At 53.3% G+C, this 17,527-nt stretch overlaps 1 protein-coding gene across 1 annotated transcript; it reads left to right on the forward strand.

Annotated features, from left to right (window-relative positions):
- The first annotated feature begins 1,422 nt into the window (after nt 1–1,422).
- On the forward strand, nt 1,423–16,612 carry SFRP1 (secreted frizzled related protein 1). The gene is made up of 3 exons (XM_009097681.4): nt 1,423–1,976; nt 6,875–6,952; nt 12,913–16,612. The coding sequence occupies exons 1-3, from the start codon at nt 1,442–1,444 to the stop codon at nt 13,233–13,235; spliced, it is 936 nt and encodes a 311-aa protein (XP_009095929.1). The 5' UTR covers nt 1,423–1,441; the 3' UTR covers nt 13,236–16,612.
- Nucleotides 16,613–17,527: the final 915 nt, after the last annotated feature.

Below are 17,527 nucleotides of genomic sequence, written 5' to 3' on the forward strand. Positions count from 1 at the left end.
CAGTGCTTTGCCATCATTTCCTGAGCCCAAGCAGCAGGAGAGAGCCTGCTCCATCCAACTGCCTCTTTTGCTCCGGGTCCCTTGTTTACCGCTAAATTCTTCACTTCATTAGTGCTGCTAACTGGCTGCTCTGTTCTGCTGGCCCTCAGGTGAAAGTGGCTCTTTCAGCCTTCCAGGCTGCAGAGCCTCTTTCATTTACCTCTCAATGAGGTGTAGTTCCTGTTTTAAGTAGTACAAGTTGTTTGAGCCGAAGGCAGCAGCAGGAAGGGGAGCTTTGGAGGATCCCAGAGGAGAGAGCTCAGTGCCCTCTAGGCACGCAGGGGCAGAGCTGCTCAATGCCCAGATGTGGTGCACAAGGACAGAGACAGCTTTTCCAGCCTGGCCTGCACCAAGGGGCAGCTCTGCTCTGCCCCTCGCCTGTGCTGGCACCTGGGCAGCCCCACAGTCTCCGTCCTCCTCCCGGCTTTGGAGCACAGCAAGGTAAGGGTGGAGGAATAGGGAATGCAGCTCCTGCTCCTCCGGCACATCTGGAACAGGGTACCCTTTACAGAACAGGGCCCCTTGCTCTCTCCTGATTTTTGTTTTGTTTGGTTGTTGGTTTTTGTTTTTTTGTTTTTTTGGTTTTTTTTTTGAATGTCATAGTTTCTGTTGGAATTTGTTCTTAAATTTGTTCTTTGAATTTTTGCACGGTCCACTACAGGTTCACAGAAATATCTGCAACCTCGGAACAGCCGCCCAGGAGCGCCGGGACCTCGCAGAGCCGCCCCGGCTTCAGAGACCGGGAACGGCTCCGGGGGGTTCGGCCCGCCCACCGGGGCTGCAGCCGAGCGGAGCTACGGGGCGAGACCCGGCTCGGAGGGGTCTCTGGGTACCCCCGAGCTGCTCCGGCTGCACTCCGTCGGGCCGGGCCGGGCCGAGCCGGGCGGGCCCTCAGCCGCTGAAGGTGAGGCCGGACCGAGCCGGGCCGAGTCGGGCGGGCCCTCAACCGGTGCAGGTGGCGCCGGGCCGAGCCGGATCGAGCCGAGACGAGGCGGGCGAGCCCTCAGCCGGTGCAGGTGGGGCCGGGCCGGGCCGGGCCAGCCCGGGCTGCGGGGCCGTCGGGGCCGCGCTGGGCAGGGCGGGGCGAGGCGGGGCGGGATTGGTTCTTGCGGTCGCTGATTGACAGCGGCGGGCGAGCGCGCGGCGGGCGGCGCGGCGCTGATTGGCTGCCGCCGGCTCACAAACCCGCGGCGCGGCCGGAGCGCGGCCAGAGCGGGGCCGGGGCCGGGGCGGCGGGAGGGTGGCCGGGCTGTGTGGAGCTCGGCGGGCGGCGAGCTCGGGGCAGCGGAGGGGCCGTCGGAGGGGCTGCGAGGAGAGTCCCCGGGGGCGGCCGCCGGCAGCGGGGCGCCCGGAGGGGAGCGGCGTGCGGTGCTGTCGGGGCCGCCGTCGGCGGGTGGCGGCGATGGGCAGCGTGAGGGGCCCCGGTGGGGCCGCCCTGCGTGCGGTGCTGTCGGTGGTCGCCGGGCTGCTGGCCTGCGGCGTGGCCAGCGAGTACGACTATGTCAGCTATCAGTCAGACCTGGGCCCTTACCCTGGCGGGCGCTTCTACGCCAAACCCCACCAGTGTGTGGCCATCCCCGCCGACCTGCGGCTTTGCCACAGCGTGGGCTACGACAAGATGGTGCTGCCCAACCTGCTGGACCACGAGACCATGGCCGAGGTGAAGCACCAGGCGAGCAGCTGGGTGCCGCTGCTCAACAAGAATTGCCATATGGGTACCCAGGTCTTCCTCTGCTCCCTCTTTGCCCCCGTCTGCCTGGACCGGCCGGTCTACCCCTGCCGCTGGCTCTGCGAGGCCGTGCGTGACTCCTGTGAGCCTGTCATGCAGTTCTTTGGCTTCTTCTGGCCAGAGATGCTCAAGTGTGACCAGTTTCCCCAGGATGACGTCTGCATTGCTATGACAGCTCCCAATGCCACCGAGGTCTCCAGGCCCAAAGGTAAGGCATGGCTCGTGCTGCAGCCTTGCTCCTGGCACTCCTCTCTGAGCTGGCAGGGCAGGTGTTAGCCCAGGAGGGCCCACTCGGGACTGGAGGGGTTCTTGTGGCAGGAGGAGGCTCACCTGAACTCTTCTTGGCCCTCCTCTAGCCTCTGAGCAGTCTCTGTGCCCTATGGCCCAAAGGAAGTGGGATGCCCTGCCAGCTCCTCATCCCTATCCCGGAGCCTTGGGACAGGCTCTTTGGAACATGGTGGGGTTGTGCCTGTTCTGATCCCTGCACAGGCACTGGGGCTGGGCTCCAGCCCTGATGGACCAAGGTGTGTGACCCTACATCCTCAGCTACTGCACTGTCCTGGCTCTGCTCCCGAGCCAGGCTCCTGCAGGGCTGCTCTGAGCAGCAGGAGGATGTGTGGTGTCCACGGCAGAAAGTGCTGGCTGAGCACAGAGTGTCACAGAGCCAACAGTGACAGCAGTCCTGGCTGGGTCCCGCACGTCCAGTGCAGTCCTAGGGCAAGAGGCTGGGCATGCAGTGGAGATCCAGCCCTGCCTTCGGGTGGGCTGTGGGCTGGAGAGGGAGCAAGGAACCTGCCCAAAAACGACTGGGGAAAGTGAACGTGGTTTGTGTTTGTTTCCATTGCGTGCAGCGCGTTTCTGTGGTGCCAGACTGGCTTGTTCAAGTTGTCGTGAGTCTGGCTTGTTGCTGGAAACTCGAAAATAAATAAATATCCCGGTGTCACATACGGTGTTTGCTATTGGAGCACTCTGAAAGGCTGGCGGAATGTTTGTCGAGGGAGATGGCAGAGGGCTGTAAGAGAGTGCAGTGCTTTTTGGGCACTGAAAGGGAATTGAAGGGAATTGTCACTCCTGATTCCACGGGGGCATAGTGCCGGTGCTCGGGAGGGGCTCGGGCACGGGCGGGGAGGGGGCTGAGTGCTTTCCGTGGCTTCTGTGTTGTGCTCGTCTGCCCTTTGCAGTTACCTGTACAGACAAAAGCTGCATGTGGTGCTCGACTGGGAGAGGTAACCCAGCCGACGGGGACTGTGCAATGTCATCCTGCCCGTCTTAAAAGTCCTTCAGAGAGCCCCTCTGGTAGAGGACAGGAGAGGAGTGCATCGTGCAGCAGAGGGGTGACACCCTGAGGGGTCTCCAGGAGCTGTGGAGGGCAGTGCAGAGCAGTGGCACGGTGACTGTGGCATGGCAGACACAGGGGACGCCCAAGCTCAGTGCCCAGAGGAGCTGTGTGCAGGAGCCCTTGTCACACCTCAGTGACATCCAGAGGCAAGTGGAATGTAAAGGTTGTTCCAGTGCCAGGGGGGAACTTGGGGGCCTGAGCTCTGGCTGATCTCCTTGCCAGGGACCAGTGTCTCCCCGCAGTGATGGCAGCACGACCATACTGATTTCCTTGTCATGGCTTGCCCTTCCTGATGTGACTGCTGGAGAAACCTTGTTTTCCAGGAATGCTCTAAATTAATATGTCTTATGTGAACCTGGACCCTTGGTCAAGACCACAGCCGTGTTCCGTGTTGCAGGTACAAAGGTTGCTTTTATTTCCTTAGGGACTTGCAGCCAAGCGTGCTCCTGGGACAGCTGGGTGTGAGCTGCCCCTTCCTGGGCCTGAAAGAGAGTCTGAGCTGTGTGCAGGTCATTCATTTTACAGCCATTAACGAGCCAAGACCTGGGAACAGTCTCCTAAATGAGCAGCATCTGCCAGGTTTTCCGCTGAGTAGTTTAACGACTTTCTCTTCACCTTTTGGACCTGTCTTGAAGGCAGCAGTGGGGTGGGACACTGCTGGTTTTTTGTGGAGCCTCAAACAGTTTGGAGTAAAAAAAAAAGCAAACTCCAAGTTAATTGCAGCCACTGGTGTGATGTGAACCAGCATCCCTGGATGTCCTGCATGCCACAGAGGCTCTGCTAGTGGCCCATAAGGCACCCATTGCTTCAGCTCTGGTACTGCCACCTCCTGCAGATGTCACATCATCCTGGGTGACCTGCACTCAGTCCTTGTCTCTGTGCTGGCTGGGTACTTGTCTGCCTGGGTTCTGCTATGTGCACCCTGTCCATGGTTTGTCTGTGTTTTCTATCAGCACCAGCTCCTGGAGTCCCTCTGCTCTTGGGCACAGGGGTGTTTCCTGTTGATTCAAAGAGGGTCAGAACCAAGCAGTGTCCCCCCTTTTCTCTTGGTACTAATAAGAACAAACCCTTTCAGTATTTTTCCCCATTAACACCTTGAAATTGGAATTTGTTTCTGCCTCTCAAAGAGCTGACCTGCTGAATTCCTTTCTCCTTAAGCACAGGCAGTAAAGCCTGCAGGCCCACAGGATGCATCAGGGGAGTTGCAGATTAATACAGCATTACACATTCCTTCTCTTGCCCCTGGAGTAAGCTGGCTCTGCAGCCAGGCATTGGAAAATGGTCAGCAGGGAACAAGTGAGCTGAGGCAGCTGAGATTGTGCTTGGAGTTAGCAGATGGGCCCCAGCCAAGCTGCAGTGGGCCCCGAGGGTTGGCTGGGGATGTCTGCTCTAGTCTGCCTCAGGAGGCATGGGAGGGCTTGCAGGTTTGGGGTAGCTGTGGCTCCACAGAACAGCTTTCCTGGGGCACAGAGCTGTGCAGGAGCTGGCTGGGCCCCCAGCATTTGTGTTCCTGACTGTAGTGTGATCCAGAGCAGAGGACAATTTTTCTTCCCATTGCCAGTAGTCCTGTTGTGCTGTGAAAGGGCTGCAGGAGGCAGGACTGGAGGATGGGTTGATTCAGATTGGATATAAGGAGGAAGTTTTTTGCAGTGAGGGCTGTAAAACGCTGGCACAGATTATCTAGGAACATGGTAGATGCCCTATCCTTGGAAACATTCATGGTCAGGGACTCTGAGCAACCTGATCAAGGTTATTGATTAGGGCAGGGGGATTGTGCATAAGGTGGAGCTGCTGCCTGTGGAGGGGCTGTCCAGGGGCTCCCAGGTCCAGCCCACAGGATGGCTGTTGGCTCCTGGTGCAGCAGAGCAGGGGTCTCTGCCACCTTGGGTGTGTTACAGCCTGTTCAGGGGCTGCTGGAGCATAGCTAGAACAAAGCCTGGTTTTGCACCAGGGAACAATGAGTCTTATTTTCCATTTTTGTTTGCTTTTTTTTTCTGTTTTAATTGGTTGCCTGGAAAGCTCATAGAGTGGATGCAGTGGTGGCTTTCATATTTGTCTGGCTGGTGGAGGCTTGGCCAGCCTCCTTGTGTGCACTTGGGCTGCTGAGGCACATTGAAGTGCTTGGCATGGCAGGTACCCCTGCTTGTCCCCCAGCAGAGTGATGAACTCCTGGCTCTGCAGCAGAGCTGGGCCTGTGTCACCTTCCTGTGAGCACAGTAAATGTGCAGCCTGGAAAGAAATATTCTGACTGTGGATGTCATCCTGTCTCCAAAGGCTGGCTTCCTCCTGTGTCACTGAGATGGTGATAGTGGCAGTTCTATGTTAGGGTTCTGGAAGAAGAGGTTACCCAGGGGATGAGCAGCTCTCAGAGGTACAGAGAGTGTGGATGTTGGTGCTGTGAAGGCTGACTCGTGACTCGCACATAGGAGTGAGCAGAAGGCAAGTTGCTCTGCATGTGTGATCAATAAAGTCATGGTGCACGTCCCCAGGAATTAGCATTTGGCACAGAAGAGATTTGGGGGTGGCGACAGGGAGAGAACAAGCCACGGAAAACAAATGTCTGGCCTGAATCCCCATGGGGCATCTGTGGCTGAGGAGACACGACACCATGGCCATGGCTGTGCCTCCCTGGCAAGCTGTGCTGGCTCTGCACCCCTCTTTCTGAGACACCTCTCTGCTTTTTCAGTCCAGCAATGCTGTGGGTTTGCTGGCCTGGCTGAGGGCTGGAAGGCCATGAGTGCTCTGTTTACTGGCAGATGTTTTGCTGCAGTGTTGTCCCTGAGAATAACTCCCTTGTGTGGGAAGAGCCCTCCATCTTGCTGGACCAGGAACAAGCAGCATCTCCCAGCTCAATAAATTAATCTGCCAGTAGCTCAAATCTATGTCTGTGCTGCTGGGTGGTCTGCCCCAACTGCAGATGGGGACTTGGAAACAGATTCTTATTCTCTGGGTGAAGTGAGATTTCCTCCCAGGACAGATCCCAGTGAAATCCCCTGGGCTGGCATTTCCCAAGAGGCAGATGTTGACCACTGCCAGCAGCTGACAAGCAGAGGTGGCTCTGCTCTGCTGGAGCCATGAGGCTGCCTTGGGCTCAAAACAAAAGAGAGGATGACCACTCTTGGTGGCTCAAGAGCTGTGCTGGTCCACCCCCAACCAGTGCAGTTCTGGGACAGGGTAGTGAGGGTCTTCCTGAGCACTGCCTGGGCAGTCTGTGGCATGGCCTCCAGTACTGAGGGGAGCACTCAGCTGAACTGGGCTGTCCCAGTCCTGAACCCCAAGCCTGGCACCAGGGTAGCACCTTGAGCTATCTCTGAGCAGCATCCTCCTGCTCTGCTGGGGTTCAGGCATTGTGTGCCTGCCTTGGCATGCAGTGGGGAGGGAATGTCAGCAGGCCATGGGCCATGCCCCTTGGCAAGCATCTTCCCTCAGCTGAGTGCCTGGCCCTGAGAGCTCCTTTCTTTGCCAGTGCTGTCCTTTTGCTCCTAGCAGCTGCCTGTGCCTGGCCTTGGGGCCACTGACAGCATTGTGGTGGGGCTGGCAGCAGGCTGTCTATGGCCAGTGCTGCCCTGTAAGCCAGTGGATGGCTCCTTACACCCAGCAGGGTGTTATCCCACACTTCTGGGAGCTGGGGGCCTGTGGCAGGGTGCATGGGCATGGATTCCCCTCGAGGGTGACAGTTCGACAGCATGGGCAGTCTGGCTCTGTGGTACTACTTCTGCTGGCTTCCTGCCACCTCTCAACTGTCTTCACTTCTTTTCTCTTGGCAGGAACAACCGTGTGTCCCCCTTGTGACAATGAGATGAAGTCAGAGGCCATTGTGGAGCACCTGTGTGCCAGCGAGTTTGGTAAGAAGGAGCACTCTAGGCACGGGGAGGCTTCCCAGCTGGTCACAGGCAGCAGGACTCCTGTTGGCTGGATTGGAGCTGCCTGCCCTCTCCCTGCCCTCCGTGGTGCTGAGTGTCCTGCAATCTGTCCCCAAGGCTGGGCACGTGTGCCTCTAGATGTCACTGTGGGTATGCAGAGGTGGACGTTGTTAAAAAATGCAAAGCTGCTTGAAGGCTTTGTCCTAAATGAGTGAGTGAGTGAGACAATCAGTTGTAAACTGAACTTCATTTAGAAAAAAAGATTATCACGAGGAAATATATTAGCTTTTTGAGATCAAACCCAGAATTAACTGGTTTTGACATCCTTGCTGGTGTATGTAACCTTCCTGGAAGATTATTAAAGGCATATTGAACAAGGTGTGCATTCCTGGGGGATTAGCACTTGAATGTGCCCTGTACCAGAGCGTGCTTCTGCAAACCCAAACCTGCTCTGCATGCTGGTGTGTTACCCTTTCTGCTGGAAATGAATTCTCAACTGTCCTGCAGATTTGGTGTGCCAGAAGTCTTAAGTTCAGCACAGACTTTTTCTAACAGGGAAAAGCATCAACAGGAACACCCATGTAATAGTTTCCCAGGAATGTGCATACTTCTGGCTTGGCTGGGGAATGGAAGCAGCCATTCAGTGCTTGGCCTGGCTGGGGAGTGGGAGGTGCTGAGTGCTCAGAGCTCTGTTCTGGGCAGGCCAGGAGCTGAATCAGAGCTGGCCCTGCCTCATCACATGTACAGGGAGAAACAGCCTCTGGGATCAGCACACCTGGTTTGGATCCCTGCCTAGGCTTGCAGTGATGCAGAGGCATTGCCCCAGCCCAGGGGCTGGGGGACCTTTGTCCCAGAGAAGGAGAGAGGGGCACTGGCAGCAGGGGATCTGGTGCTGGGGTCACTGCAATACCTGTCCTTTAGCCAGAGGTGAGCAAGGAGTGAGCTGAGGGGGTGTCCTTCCTGCTGGGAAGGGAAATACAAACTTAGCTGCATGCTTGTCATCAGCTTCTGCTGCTAAATATCCTTCTGTGCTCTGAGACAGTTATACAGCAGGGAGCAGAGGCCAAACCAGAGGAATTCCTGCAGCTTGGGACAGTGACTTGCCCAGAGTGTTAAAGTTGTTACTGGGAAAGACAGTGGTGACAGTGTCCAAAGGATGGAATTATTTCCTGGCAGATGTGACCATTTGTAGCCAGCTGGGGAGCAGGAACATGGGACTGGATGCAATGCAGGTCCTACCTGTGTCCTGTGAGGGAAGGCAAGGCAGGGGTGAGAAGGATGTGTCCGAGGAGGAGTGGCTAGTGGAGGAGACATCAGCTTCAGGAGGTTTTCCCAGAGCACAGTGTATGGCCCTTGGATCTTTGTTTAGTCTTGGGGGGTTACTGTCATGGGGTGATTTCTCAAGGAAAGCTGTTTATCTGGCGCTATTATAAACTCCCAAACCTTCAGACTGAGGTTTCTCATGCACGTCCACCAAGGTAAACACTGGCAGCTGACAGGTTACAGATCCTCATCAAAGCCAGACATGTACCATAAATGTTTAAACTAACATGTGCTGCATGGGGCAGCTGTTGGTAGGCCTTGCACTGATTCCTGCTGTTACTGCAGGTTTTCTCTTAGATCCCAGTGGCTTGGTACAGAAAAGGAGTGAGGAGCACTTTGCCCACCACAGATGTGTGGCTGTGCCAGTTAGGAAGTGGCTGTCTAGCCTAGAGTACAGAGCCAAGATGGGATAGCTCCAAGGGGGATGAAGGAGGAGGCTGACCAGGGGTGCAAATAGTTTGTGTCAGGCTCTGTTCTTCCCAGCAGTGCAGGAGCAGAGCTGCAGTGAGCTGTGAACACAAACTGTATAGGCAAGGCAGGAGAGGATCTTGGACAAGATGCTGGGGGGTCAGAGGGGTGCCAGGAGACTGCCAGCCTCGTGGTGCAGCAGAACTCTGGCTTTGCCTTTGTTTGAGCAGGGATGAGTGTGGACTCTGGGGTGCTGCTTTGAGGCAGCTAGGCTGTTCCTCTGAGAATAAGAGAGCTTTGGGGTGGTGTCAGAACCCCGAGCACAGAGCAGCACAGGGGGCTGGGTCAGGTACGTGGGGGTGACTGTAGTGTAGATTTCAGCGTGGTGCTGGTGTGCTGAGGCAGCAATGGAAGCAAGAGGAAGCAGGAGATGGGGCTCCAGTGCCCCCACAGCCGCCTCCCCCAGCTGCCCTGGGCTGCAGCCAGCGCTTGTTTCTTACTCCAGGAGTTCATTCCACGCTCTGTTTCTCTTAGTGATTTTATTTATTGTTTCTGCCCTTTCTCTGGGGTCTGAGGGGATCCTGCTGAACGGGCTCTGTGGCACTGGGGACTGCAGAACAATCAATACATGCTGTTTATTTTTTCTCTGTGACTGACAGGTCCTTGCCTGCAGCCTTCTCCTGTTACAGCCCTAATGTGTCTTCTGGCAGGTTTCTTCCTTCTCAGTGATTTCTAAAGGAAGGAAAAATGAGGCTGAAGGAGCAGTGGAGCTTTCCCTTCTCTCACATTCCCTTTCCTGCACATGAGGTGCTGGAGTGGGGCCCCTGCCCGTGCAGGCAGGAGAACAGCAGAGACAGCACCCTAGTCCTGTGCTGAAAAAGAGGGCTGGAGGTGCTGGTGGAGAACAGGAATGGTGGGTGGTGGTGGCTTGTGAACAGGGCACAGGGGCTTCTGCCCTCAGCTGTTGGCTACCCTGGTGCAGTGCTGTCCTTGGAGAACGTTGTGCTGGAACTGTGTGTGTCCCATGAAAGTAAATGGTAAGAAGGGCTTGTGGGTGGCATGCTGATCCTGCAGCCCTCTTGGGCTACTGTGGTAGGGGTTGGTGCTGCCACCAGTGCCACAGCTGATGCTGCAGCAGCCCGTGGTCACAATGCAGCTGCTGGACTGGAAAGGTGGCATGTGCTCCTGCTGGGATAACTCTCCTGGGGTCAGCTCCTGCCCAGCAGCCACAGCTGAAGATGAAGTCTGTCTGAGCAAGCGTGTCCTGGAATCTCAGGGGTGATTCTGGCCCTTCTCCCACTTGGTGCTGAGACAGATTTGGTGTGGCATGGGGGGAGTGGGAAGGCCAAGGCTCCCAGTGAGGAAGCTGTTTGCTTTGGCAGCTCAGCTGGGTCCTGGAGCCAAGACTCAAAGCATCCTGCTCGAGCCTTTTGCCTGCCATTCCCAGGGCTGGGGAGATGCCAGGAGAGCTGCTGCAGCACCACAGTCCCCCAACAAATGTTCTAGGAAAGCTAGAAGTTGGAGGCTGCCTCCTTCTAGAAGTTGGAGGCTACATCACACTGCATGGTGGTGAGCTCTTGGAGTGGGATGAGCCCTGGAATGAGTTTCCACTTTTCTGGTGTTCATGGAGCATGCCAAAGCTGTGTGTCTGACCTGCCACTATGGAACCCAGCTCTCATACCTGGAATGTAGATTGGAACTTAGGGAATGTGGCCCAGTTAAGTGAACAAGGGGAATTTGGGGAGCCAGGTCACTGCAGAGGAAAGAGATCTGAGCAGAGATCATCATGCTTGTGTGCAGCCTGCAGCACCAAAGGCAGGTCCATGAGCCAGGCTGTGTTTACCTGGGCAGCACTGCAGGCTCTTGCTGCTTACAAGGACATTGCTGCTGGGAAGAACAGACCCTGACACAAACTATTTGCACCCCTGCTCAGCCTCCTCCTTCATCCCACTTGGCCTTATCCCATCTTGGCTCTGTGTGCTGCTCTGCACGAGCAAGGTTTGGCTGAGGTTTTGGTTTACATCTGGATTTATGGTTCCCCTGGGCAGCTCCCATGAACCTGCATCACTGGCTCACAGACTGCTGTGTGCAGGGAAGGGAGCAGCTGTGAGCTCCCACAGCACAGGATTACCAGGCCTTCTTTGTCTTCCATGCTGTGTGATACTTGGGTTAGATCAGCACCTCCACTACCTGGCAGATCCTTTTCCTCTAGCAAAAAAGATCAAATTTTGCAGTGATCTCAGCAAAGCAAACAAGCCATCTTGCAAAAGCCTCTTATTGTGCTGTTGTAATGGTGTTTGACCATCCCTCCTGCCCTGGCCACCTCTGCTTAGTGCAAGGGCTCCAGTCAGCCTGAATAAAGGAATTGAGGCTGACATTGAGGGGTGTTGCTGCTGCTGCTGCCCAGTTGATGTCATGGAGCTTAGAGCTGCTGGCAAACGACTTGCTTCATTTTCCAGATTTGTTGCAAACTGATCTGGTTCAGCATCTTTAGCTCCTTAAAACTGGAGTTTCTTTAGCTCCTGAATTTGGAAAACAGATGGAATGAAAATTTCCCTTAGGTTTCCAGTCCTAGATTACTTTCTTGTACAATAGCAGTGTAACATGACGAGGCTCTTGGCAAACCTAAGGGATGTTTTTGGCACAGGGGCAGACAAATACCATTGTTCCTGTTGTCAGGGTAGTGACACTGAAACTCTGCTGCCTGCTCAGGATTGTCATCCTGCTGTCCTGCTGCCATCTGTGTCTGGAACAGGGAGCAGTGCTCCTGTCCAGGAAGCAACACGTGTTCACTGCTGGGTATTCCAGCAGAGCAGGACTTCAAGGAATGATGCTGTGAGGACCCATCTCCCTGCCAGAGCCAGAGGTTCTTGTGGGCTGCCTGCAACTGCCCTGAGACTCTAATGAGAAGGGACAGCAGCCAACCAATCACCTCTCTGAGCACTAGTTATCTGCAGCTCTGAAGTAAACTCCCAAATGATGAAAATATGTTAGCAATTTTGGTCCATATGTGCTTTTCCCCAAAAATGAGGCAGAGCCAAATGGCACTGAAATGATGTTTTAATGTACAACACATTTTCATCATTTTTCCCATATATGCAAAATTCCTCTTCATGGTCATGGCAAAAAACCTTTTTTTTCCCCTTTTTTTGAGGGCAGGGGGTATTGTGATTAACTCAGGAAAATGCTGAAGCCAAAGAGGGGAGAGTATTTTCCATGGCAGCTGTATCAGACCAACTTCCCTTTTCCCAGGGAAGGTGCAGGCACATGACTGCACACTGGGATCTCCACAGCTCTGATGCAGGTACATCCAGTGCTTGGAAACTTGTTTCACAGGCACCTGAGGGCCGGTGTGACTGCAAACAAATGCTTGAGAAGCCAAATTGACCTTTTAAATGATCCTTTCAAGAGTCTCTCCATGCCTCTAGAGCAGGGAAGTCACCTCATTTACTCAGTTAACATTTGTGCTTGGCAGCTGAACAAGTCCCCTCTCAAATGGAAAGTGCTGGGTGCTTTGCTGCAGGGAGGGGAACAAAGATGTCACTGTTTCACCTTGGGGCTCTCCTGGGCATGGGGCAGCTCCCCTGTGGAATTTGCAGGCAATCCTGACATGGGAAGAGATGAGAATCTTGACTCCAATATATCAGAAGGCTGATTTATTATTTTATGATATATATTATATTAAAAGAAAATGATATATTAAAACTATACTAAAGAATAGAAGAAAGGATTTCATCAGAAGGCTAGCAAGGAATAGAAAGGAATGATAATAAAATCTTGTGACTGCTCACAGCCTCGACAAAGGTGGCTGTCATTGGTCATCAAGTCAAAAACAATTTCACATGCTGGGTAAACAGTTCTCCAAATCCCATTCCAAAGCAGCAAAACATGGAGAAGCTGAAACTTCCCAGCTTCTCAGGAGAAAAGATCCTAACAAATCTATTTTTGATTTTTCAGAAAATATGTCAGTGACACTCCCCCTGAGGTGCAAGGGTATGGGTGTCATACTGAGCCAAGTCATGGCCAGGGAGATGCCCTGGAGGATTCAGGAGCAGAGTAGGGAGAAGGGGAATGCAGGAGTGGAGCAGGGCACTGTGTGTCTGCAGTGGGACAGGGCTTCGCTGCCCCCTCAGCCTCATGGAGCAGAGCCTTTCTGCTGGTGAAGGCTGCTCAGGAGTTTTGGTTATCCCCTCTCCCATCTTGTTTTGCAGCTCTTAAGATGACCATCAAGGAAGTGAAGAAGGAGAATGGGGACAAGATGATCATTCCACGGAAGAGGAAGGCACTGAAGCTGGGGCCCATCCGGAAGAAGAACCTGAAGAAGCTGGTGCTGTTCCTAAAAAACGGGGCAGACTGTCCCTGCCATCAGCTGGACAACCTCAGCCACTACTTCCTCATCATGGGCCGCCAGGTGAAGACCCAGTACCTGTTGACAGCCATCTACAAGTGGGACAAGAAGAACAAAGAGTTCAAGAAGTTCATGAAGAAGATGAAATCACCCGACTGCCCCACGTTCCCGTCCGTGTTCAAGTGATGCGGTGCTGGCGGGAGAGCCGCTCCCTGGACCTGCTCAGGTGGGCACAGCGGCTCCTTCTCGCTGCTCTGCAGCAGGGATGCTGGAGCCCAGCCCTCCTGCTCCTCCATCCTGCTCCTCAGAGCTCCCTCACTGATCTCAGCCCTCCCAAACCTTGGCCTGATCGCCTGGGCACGTGCTGCAAGCAGTGGCTGAGGTCACACACCATTGTCTAAAGACCTGTTACTGTACAGATATGTGCAACCATTGAAATAGCAGCTGTCAGGTTAAGAGGGCAAGCAGAGGGCTGTGAGGTGATGCTAAGAGCTTGCATGCTTGCAGAAAGGACCCTCGTGACCACGTCACTCCTGTCTTCATGGCTGCAGGATTGCCCTGAATTCCTGTAGGAACCAGAGCTGGCTGATTAGACAGAGATCTTATCTTCATGATCAAAGTTAATAAATGAGTAGTGGAAAACCCATTACAACCTCTGATAAGAATTCCTAATAGCTAATTGCCCTCACTGTAAAAATATCCCATTATAGTCTTAACCTGCTTAGTTTAAGCCTTAACCCTGGTTCCTTGTGGTGCCTTGTTGGGCTGGAGCCCTCCCTTCCAGCATCTCTTGTGATGTCTCCCTGGGTGCCTGCCTTGGCATCTGCTGTGCCAGCTGAGCCCCTGTGCTGCACCCAGGCAGCCTTTGAGTCTCCTCACTGTGTGCAGTGTGTTGGTGCACTGGCGTGGGGAGCAGGGGCAGAGGGAGCTCTCTGCCTCCACCTGTGCCTTTGGCCTTGAGCAGGCCCCTGTCTCAGCAGTGTCCAGCTGAGATCCCCTGGCTGGGCTGAGCTCCCCTTCCTGGCTGTGGCAGTTCCCCTGCACAGGTGGCCTGAGCTGCTGGTGCCCTGACCTCTCACTCCATTTTAAGCCCAAGCAAAGGTTCCAGCCCAAGTTGCTGGCCTGCCTAGGGCTAAGGCTGGGAGGAGCTCATGGCCAGCTCCTGCAGCTTGTGACACTCCCTCACTTTTACCAGTGATGTTTTTATAGTTGCTTTAGGCTGCTGGCAAAGTACCAGAGTGCAGAAGGCCAAGGACTTTTCCCTGTGGAGCACTGCAGGGAATGTATCATCTGTGTCTTCCCCTCTTTGCTGTGGGACCCATCAGTCTGGGGTTTTGTCTATTTGATCTATGACAACTTGGCTCTCTATCATTATGTCTTTTTTGCCCTAATTAAAATGTCATGTTTGTATGATTTCAAATAGTTTATGAAAGACAAAGAATGTCTTACCCAAATGATTACATTTATCGACCAAGCTGAAATTCATTATTCTGTTAATTGGACTAGGTCTCTTTTTCATAGACCCATACCACTCTGTATTCATTATCCTTCCTCCTTCCATTTAGTATTCTCATCCATCACCAATACTCTAAGAGAATGAATATCCGATGTCTGAGATAATCCTGTTGTATCACAGTTAAGTGAAATAACAAATCCTCATTTTTGAGGTTTGAACCAAACCCCCGCAAAAGTGGTAAATTAATTATTCCTTAGCTTGGGAGTGGTGCTTGTTTCCCACATGGGGACAGAGCCATGGACTTGGTTGTAGAAGAATTCCATTAACAAGCCAAGTACTCTGAGGAATGATGTTTCACAGCTAACAGAGAGATGGATTTAGGATGTGAACTTTGTAGAGTCCCCTTAGGTTGTCTTAGACCACCATTTGTAGTAGTGTTGTTTCTTTATTGCAAAATTAATCATTGTAGATAATGTGCTTTATTAGTGAAGTAAAGAAATAAATAAACCATGGGCTTTAACATCACAGATTGATGAGGTGAAATGATGGAGAGGGCTGACAAATCCAGGGGAATGGAGTCAGGACATGATGAGCTGAAGGTGTGGTTCTCTGTGAGTGCCCCAAAAAGCCCCAGTGGGATGGGGCAGGGACCCTCTGTCCCCTCTGCCTCACCTTCCTGAGCACAGCACAGCAGAGGGCTGGCTGTGGCAGAGAGAACGCTGCTGCTGCTGAAATTAATCCAAATTAATCCATAAATGTGATTCCCCAACCTCCCTTTTCACAGAGATGCTGTTTCCCAACCTTTGGGGCTGGCAGTGGGTGTGCTGGGGGAGCCTGGCCTGGAGGCTGTGCAGGGAAGTAGTGGAGTCCCCATCCCTGGAATGCTTCAAGAAATGACTAGATGTGACTCATTGGTGGTGTTCAGCCCAGGGTTGGACTCAATGATCTTGGAGGTCTTTTCCAACCTCATTGACTCCCTGGTTCTGTGATGCCATGCCCACTGGCACACAGCAGCTGGAGCAGGTTGCAGGGAGAGCAGGTGCCCTTCCTGAGAAGCTCCTGCTGCTTCAGCCAGCCCTTGCTGCAGCTCACAGGTGCTTTTAATCAAAGTGATTTTTTTATCCACCTGTTGGGTGAGGAACTGCTGAGAATGTGCTGCAGCCCCAGCTGGGTCTTTAGTGCAGGGAAGGTGCAAGAGCTTGGGGTAAGCAACAATTCTTCCTGCAATGCCCTTGGAGGCACCTGAGACATCAGCTACAGAGGTGTTGCCACCACAAGACCAGGTAAGGTCAGTGCTGTGGAGCTGCTGCTTGGGGTCTTCTCCCAGCTCAGAGCTGGTGCCTGGGGCAGTCTGAGAGCTGATTTGGGGCAGTTCAGGGCTGAATCTGGCTCTGCTTTATGTATCCCTGCATTTCACTGCTGGTTTGTCTGTGGTCATTCAACAAAGTGAGAGCATCAGGTCAGTTTGAAGGGATGCAGGAAGCCAGGCAGTGTGTGTGTGTTTGCTGAAAATTTGCAGAATCTGGTCCTTTACTGGCTTCTTGTAACTGGCCAGTTACAAGAAGTAACTGAAGTATTTTTTTGGTCATGTAAAAAGTGAGACTTGCAGTCAAACTGCTGCATGTGGGTGCCTTTGCTGTCTTTAGATTTCCTAAACTGCTCTCCAACAAGAAAAGTTTACTAAAACCTGAAGTGGGCTAAGGATAAACTATGGAGAAAGTGCCCAAGATCCTGGGTTGTTCTTGTATGGAGTAAATAGATGTTTACTGAAATGAGAAAGTTCAAAAGTCTCCTTAAATCAGGCACCGTGTGTCTGGCATAATGTTCCCAGAAGAGAGAGATGGGTGTTTGTGCAGTTCATGGATACACTTTGCATTTTCAAATGTCAGATGCTGATTGTTATGATGAGTCTGGTTTAAGTTACAAGCATGTGTGTAAGTGCTCACTCATACTTTGTGCTGGGAGACACCCTCAGTTTTGCCCTGCTGAGGGTGTCTGTGGGACACTGATGTGCCACCTCTGGGACACTCAGGCTTGCTACAGCCTGGGTTTGTCTGAACTATGAACTTTAAATCCTAAAATAAAATATCATCCTTTTGTGACTCAGTTTATCCTCCCAATAATGTTTATCTTCTTTGCTCCAGCATTCCTTCTGTTGAGTTCCACCTGTCTGGCCTCCAGTTTGCAGTTCAGTTACAAACTAAATACAGTTTTCTTCCATGCTGTACAAAAATTCATCTTCTATCCCTCAGTTGGTTAATTTTTTATATTGCTGGCATTCTGTGTTCTGCTTTGACTGCTGCTGGGAAGAACACCTGAGCACTTGGGGGGATTGGTGCTGGAGCAGAGAGGACACCAGCCTGGTGTGGGACTCTCTGGATGCTGTGCAGGATGAGGGGTGATGCCCTGCAGCTGTGCCAGCCTGAAGCTGGCTCATCACAGCCAGCAGGTCTGGGGTCATCAGCTAAACATCTGCAGCTGGGTCCTGCTTTAATCAGCTGTTCCACAAACAGGCAGCCCTGGTGTAGTTGTGCTGTGAGTGTAGCACAAATAACTGAAAAATAACGGAGGAAGAATGGAAATAAGCAGCTCCTTCCCTCTGTGGGCAGATGGAGCTGTCTTGACTGAGCTCACTGCTCTGTGCAGGGCCAGGGGAAGCAGGGAGGGACCCCTGAGCTCCCTGGGGCTCTAGATGGGCCCAGCAGTGAGAGGCTGCTTGCTGAACATGCAAGGTCTCAGCTGAAACATTCTCTAAAGGCACAGTGAAACTCTCCTATCCCCCCCAACACTGGAAGTCTTGCAGAGAAAATGCTCCAGTGTTTCAGAGGCTGCTCCTGCTTTCTCCCTGCATCATGCTGGATGACCCCTGAAAAGGACACACATCCAGCCCTAACTACAGCCACCCTCCACCTCAGGGCCAGAGCTGTGTTTGGAAACTGCTGTTCCCTGGCTCAGAGGCTCTTTTTTCCATCCCAGCCAGGCTCTGTGTGCTGCAGTGGCACCACCAAGGAGAAAGAGCTCC

Source organism: Serinus canaria, chromosome 22, assembly GCF_022539315.1.
Source record: "Serinus canaria isolate serCan28SL12 chromosome 22, serCan2020, whole genome shotgun sequence".
Taxonomy (NCBI): domain Eukaryota; kingdom Metazoa; phylum Chordata; class Aves; order Passeriformes; family Fringillidae; genus Serinus; species Serinus canaria.